At 33.4% G+C, this 6,110-nt stretch overlaps 1 protein-coding gene across 1 annotated transcript; it reads right to left on the bottom strand.

The window, feature by feature from the left end:
• Positions 1-1,553: 1,553 nt before the first annotated feature.
• Positions 1,554-5,133, bottom strand: LOC104214624 (E3 ubiquitin-protein ligase At1g63170-like). Its single transcript, XM_009764321.2, has 3 exons — positions 3,933-5,133; positions 2,467-2,836; positions 1,554-2,020 (listed from the first exon to the last, which is right to left on the bottom strand). The coding sequence occupies exons 1-3, from the start codon at positions 4,427-4,429 to the stop codon at positions 1,874-1,876; spliced, it is 1,014 nt and encodes a 337-aa protein (XP_009762623.1). The 5' UTR covers positions 4,430-5,133; the 3' UTR covers positions 1,554-1,873.
• Positions 5,134-6,110: the final 977 nt, after the last annotated feature.

Genomic DNA, 6,110 nt, shown 5'->3' with positions numbered 1-6,110 from the left:
TGAACAAAGGGGATCCGTAGGGCGGGCTCACTCACATACTGGATAGGTGACTCGGAATTATAGTGCTAGTTCCGTTCCCTCGGGGAAGAGAAAGCACGAATCTATTACAATCTTAGTAGAGAACAGAGGAGGAAGAAAAACGTTGGTTCTTCGTTCCGTCCTTGACCTATGATATGATCAATAGCTTAATCCATCCACTGGACCACCTGGAATTCTTAATTAAACCTTTACCCGAAAAAGGAAATTGGATTTTCTTATTAAATCTTCTTTTCTTAGATTAAGATATCATCAGACCGGTAAGTTTAAGAAGGAATGCATTGATTTTCTGATTCCTTCTTTCCGCTCTTCGCTTAGCTACACCGGCTTACAGATGCCCATGTCCTTCATGGATCTAGGAGTTCATACGAATAATGGCTAGCGGGATTTCGCATTCAATCGGAGTTGCCTTAGTTGGTTTCCGAAGGGAAGGCACTCAAGACTCTATATAGTGGTTTATGCCCTTATTTGGCTTCAAGAAGCATTAGAATCCCTTATTTAACTTGCGGGGCAATCAAGGAATAGAAGCTACCATCCTAGGGGGAGGATCTATTATCTCTCTACCCAGCTCCTCGTCTAGCAGCCAAGAACAAGAGAGCTACAACACTCAGGTTGTTGAATGATTTAGGATCAGATGAGAAAACCAACCCTAGGAGAGAGGCTCAATAAGATAAGTTAATCGGAGTTCCCGTCTTATGGTTGTTGTTGTATTGTAGAACTTATATAAATAATTATTAAAAATAAAAGTGTTAGTATATTCTTTTGTTATTTGATTGAGGTTATTTTATACCAACAAGTCCATAAATTATGATAAATTTCTTCGTTCATTAATTAGTATATTTGCTTCACTCTTTAATTTTACACTCTTCAATTTTAATATTATCTTTTTTATATACGAATTAAGTTATATACATCGGCAACCTAATGAATTTCTTTTACAATCTTCTCTGAAGTTGCATGAATACAAAAGCATCCATGCACCGGTATCTTTTCAGTGTAATTTAACATACTATATTAGATTATTCACAATTTATATTAAATATTCGCCAATGAGTGCTACTTAATAAAATGAACTACAATTATCGTTTAAATTGAGCATAACGTGTAAATATTTTTTAATCAAGTTTTGACATTGTCAATGCTCAAAACTTAAACTATTACATTATGTACGTTTATTTTTTTTCCTTGTTTGTGATGATAGCCAAATCAAAAATTTCACTTTGAGTTCCTCACCTCAACATTTGATAATCCACCGTGTTATTCTTTATGCTCTTCTTCCTTTTTTGTTTTTTTGAAATTCGCTATTTTTTGTCTGAAATGATTAATTTATTGTTTAGAAAGTAATTTTTTTTTAGTGTACAAATTTTATAAAAAAAAATTTAAGGGCCTCTCAATATTGATTTCGCCTTTAAGCGACGAGATAATTGAGCCGTCCATGTGTTTGCAGATTGAGGGCACTAGGAGGAAATCTCACAAAAGAAATGATATTCCAAATCGACAAAGCTGACTAATTTCCATTTTCCTTTAAGAAGCCTCTACTAAGCTTTTGAATTTAACATCATACTGGTAGTCAATACAGAAAGAGATACATAATGATATCTTCCCAAAAAAAGGAAACAACTTTTGCGCCATCAACTTCTCTTGATTCTTCTCAATACTCTCTCACCAAGAAGCATAGTCACTGGTGAACTATAATTTACAATAACTTTTTGCTCACTCTAGTAACTATGTTTTACATGCAATTTATATTGACCTTTTCTTTAAAACTTGGGCAAGAAAATTAAAATAAAAACAAATGAAGTATCAGTAGTACTATCATGAGCTTTTCTTGCAATTTTTACCTCTCTAATTCTTGTTTACAGAGAGGACAACAAGATATAATTCTGAGCCATTGATCCACACATTTGAGATGGAATATATGAGAACAAGGCAACTCTCTCATCTCTTCTTTGTCTCTGTACTTGGCCAAACAGATACAACATTCCTGTTATCCCACAAACTTGTTAGGCTTTAATTTGAGGAATGATGTACAAATTTCCTTGCTACATTCTTTTTTTCTTTTCTAAGTGTGTATTTGGTACAATGAAAGTCGGAAAAATGTTTCTATAAAATAATTTATTTCTAGTGTTTGGTAGCCAGAAAATATTTTTTAGACGAAAAATGTCTTCCTTCACTTTTGGACGGAATTCATTTTCCTTCATAATCATGTCAAACTCTTAACTTTAAATCACTGCCTTAATTAACACTAAAAATTTCATTAAAACACTATCCGTTTGCTAATATTATTATCCCCGTCTTTAATAAATATTCTTTCTTAGAAAATATTGCCTCTTCAATAAAAAATCACTTTCGTCATATCAAAAACATCCTTTCTTTACAATTTGTTTCTTCTCTAATTCTAGGTGTTTAATAAGGAAACAGATCACTTACAGCATTTTCATTATCTATAGCTGAAGTCTGAAACTCCTGTTTATTTCCAATTTCCTTGTATTTCCAGCTAGGTAAATTGGAGAGTTGTTCATCAGATGCGCCTCGATCGAGTGATCCCATGTTCATGTTATAGCCAAGAAGACTACTCAAAATTGGCACACAACAGCATAACAATACAAACAATATGAAGGGGAAAGAGTAAGTGATAGCATTCCAAGCTAGCAGTGAGATGCAGAGGACATGAAGTTTTGGAGCACGATGAAATGATCCAAAGCGTGAATCAAACACCCAAACATTTCCCATTACAAACCATATGGCGAAGAACAATTCTATACAAGTCCGACATCTCTCCAGTAGAGGCGGCAAGGCCCTGGAAAAAGAATTTTACACTATCAAATCATCTAAAATATTAAAACTCAAATTAATAATCTTGATAATTTACCTCTTACAACGTACATGTTAAAATACACTGATAGTATAACACTTTTTACGTTGTTAGTGCCTATAAGTTAAATCATAGGAAGTTTATCTTTTATTCTATTACATCTGATCTTTAATATGCAAATTCTTGAAAATGTAAAATTAAGTAAGTTTGTTGATGTAGCTCAAGTCTAGTTTATGCACAAACGTATAAGTTCATCACAGCCACATTGTTTAATGGTGGAAAAAGAAACAATTTGAGACATTTGGTTCTTGTAGACAATTTTTAAATTTTTTCTTGCCACCAGCTGAACCACATGACTCAAAACAACAGAAACAAGAAATGCAGCCTAGTCAAAAGTCAAATGAGGATTACGTTATTAAAATTGAAGCCAAGTATTAAAATCGAACAAGTATTGGGCTATGGATTAGAGTGAATTTTATTTGTTTAACACATGTTGAAAAATGAATACAAAAGTTAGACCTGTCAAACTCTTTGTGCATGTCAACACAAAATAGCATTTGATATGTTCAAATTCAAGAAGGTATTCATTATGTGGATGGAAACCATGGCGTCTATTTGAGCCTCAAATTACCCCCGAGGGAGCAAGGGAGGGAGAAAAGTAAAGTAAAACCTCTCTATAACAACACCGTTTGTTCCGAATATTTTAGGATGTTATAGTGAAATGCTGTTATAGAGAACATATATTATAACATAACATAAAAATTGATTCCGAAAAAACTTGATTTTTATAGTAAAGTGTTGTTATATATGGATGCTGTCATAGAAAGGTCTGTCTGTACCACTCATTCCATCCATATTATTCGTCTTTTTAAAATTTTTGCACACCTCTCAAAAAAAGATATTAGTTTTAGTTATAAAGATTATTTATCTAAATTACTTTTTACTTCCTTATTTAATACTCCACTAATTGGATTAAGGGTATCTACGAAAAAAAAATGACCTTTATAAAATGTCAAATATTTTGAAAGAGATTATTCATTGTGCCAAAACGACTAATATTTTGGACAGGGTGAAGTATTACCTTGATTCATCATCATGGTTTATTTGCTGCTCAATATCATCTCTTTGCCTGATATATAATGCCCAATAGCGCCAATAAAGCAGAATCAGACTAAGTACACATCCAAAAGAATATCCAAATACCCAAATCCTCATTGGCCAAACTGGCCTTTCTTCCTTTGAAATAGCCAATGTGTATGCTGTGACAATTATCTGAATACTTAAAGCTATGCACTCCATCATCATCCAAATCACAGAATTAAAAGGATTTGAACCAAGTTCTGATCTTGAACCATTTTGGTAATGAAACACCCTCCTTAAGAAACTGAAACACCTTGATCTTGATATTCTAATAGTCATTCTTATCAAGAATGAAGAAAGAGGTGTCCTTGATGAAGACATGTTTCTAACATTAACATCCATTGTTTCTCCCACAACTTCAGTTGCAATTGTCGGGAAAGGAACAACAACTCGAGAACTACATAACGAGTCTGTTGTAATGAAGTAACGGCTATTCATTGCGAATGATGACGCGTATGTAGATCAATAGGTTCAACTGAAACCAGTATTTTCAATACGAAATATAGATATACAGTAAAAAAAAGTGTAATGGGTTCGGTGACAAGAACAAAAATATTGAACAGTCAAATTTAAATCATGGAGCCGACTCCGGACACTGCTTAGCTAAACATACTTGTACCTCAGCCAGGAGGTGTATTTAACAAATTCGTCAACGAGGAGAAATTTCCAAGAACTTTCAAATTCTTACTGCTATCAAGTAATATATCATCAGTAATAATACCATATAGCATGTGGATGGAGAGACAATGATTATTATAGAATTTTTCAAAGAAAATTCCCTGGCAGCATGTCACAGCAAAAATTTCCCAAATCGAACCTATTACATAATTTCAAGAATCTCTAAGAAAATGGATAAGAATAGAGAAAAGAGGAATGGAAGTAGGAATAAAAAGGGAGGAAATAAGAAGAGAAAGAGGTTATGGGGTTGAACAAACATGACAGATCGAGGAAGGTGAAGTTTGGGTTCAGATGGTGACCAATAATCAAACAGCCCCTTTTGCTTTGATTTCAAGTGAATTTTTTAAAAGAGGGTGAGGAACTATAACCGTTGGCCTAACTTCCTCAGACGTTTTAGGCTTTATTTTTTTTCTTTTTGTTTATTGAGGAAGCAAAGTATGAAAGCTGAAAGCAGTGTGGGGTTCTTCAAATGCACATTTACTCTTTGAGTCGTTTTGTATGTGGATTAGAATTAGAACATCAGCAAAGAGTATTCTAATTTTTCCCTGATGTTAACGTTGAGTCAATCCCATTTTTGATACAAATGTTAACTTATTATTTGGATAGCTACGTAATTAAGATTTTGAAATTCTGGCTGGTACAGTAGCTAATCTCTTGCTGAGGTTATAAGTTGGCCACCTAATCAAACCCAGCAGCAAAAGCAACTTGTCATTGTGTCATAGTAAAAATAGCACGGACTAGACAGTTTTTGGACTGGTTATTCAAAAATAGTTAGCATTTGCAAAGTCATTAAAAAATACCCACTATTTTGCTGCAATACGGAAAGTTCCAGCATAATATATTGAAGATCGGTACACATGTGTATCCAACACGCAAAAAGTTGCAGCATAATATACTAGAGATTGGAGCACCTGTGTATGAACATCCAGCATATTATGCTGGACCGGTATATTATACTGGAACTCCAGTATAATATATTGGAGTATTTACCCAATTTTGAACAATATTTTCCTTTAGATTTATCTTTACATGAAAAGTGGTTAAATTCGACTACTTTTGAAACTATGATTATTTTTGAATGATCACTTGTAAATCTGACTATTTTTGAATTTCTCCCTATGTCATATTGTGACAACACTAGCACGGCTCTCTTCCATCTCCCTAGTAGCGGATTCAGAATTTTAACTTTATGCTTCATATTTTAACTCATTACACAGTAAAAAATACTATAAATATAAAATATGTATATATTTAATAAATTTTGGTTATTTTTACATATATATCTAAGTTTTGTATTGAAATTATTAAGTTGAATTGAACACGTAATCAGCTATCTATATCCGACCCTGCGTCTTCCTGCCGACTTGCCAAGAGAACATGCGGCTTAATATCTTTGGTCAGCCAGTGTCAGGGCTGGTGCCTTGATTTTGTGCAAAGAATA

The sequence above is a fragment of the Nicotiana sylvestris genome, chromosome 7 (assembly GCF_000393655.2).
Source record: "Nicotiana sylvestris chromosome 7, ASM39365v2, whole genome shotgun sequence".
In the NCBI taxonomy this organism is placed as follows: Eukaryota; Viridiplantae; Streptophyta; class Magnoliopsida; order Solanales; family Solanaceae; genus Nicotiana; species Nicotiana sylvestris.
The sequence above is the reverse complement of the archived record's forward strand: the minus strand, read 5'-3'. Positions and strand labels throughout refer to the sequence as shown.

What these genes read in the sequence shown, in the direction of transcription:
- LOC104214624 (XM_009764321.2), bottom strand. Translation starts at nt 4,429, where the DNA reads ATGAATAGCCGTTACTTCATTACAACAGACTCGTTATGTAGTTCTCGA. An exon ending in AACCATGATGATGAATCAAG is followed by an intron (nt 2,837 to 3,932) that starts GTAATACTTCAC and finishes TTCTTTTTCCAG; the next exon opens with GGCCTTGCCGCCTCTACTGG. An exon ending in CTATAGATAATGAAAATGCT is followed by an intron (nt 2,021 to 2,466) that starts GTAAGTGATCTG and finishes GTGGGATAACAG; the next exon opens with GAATGTTGTATCTGTTTGGC.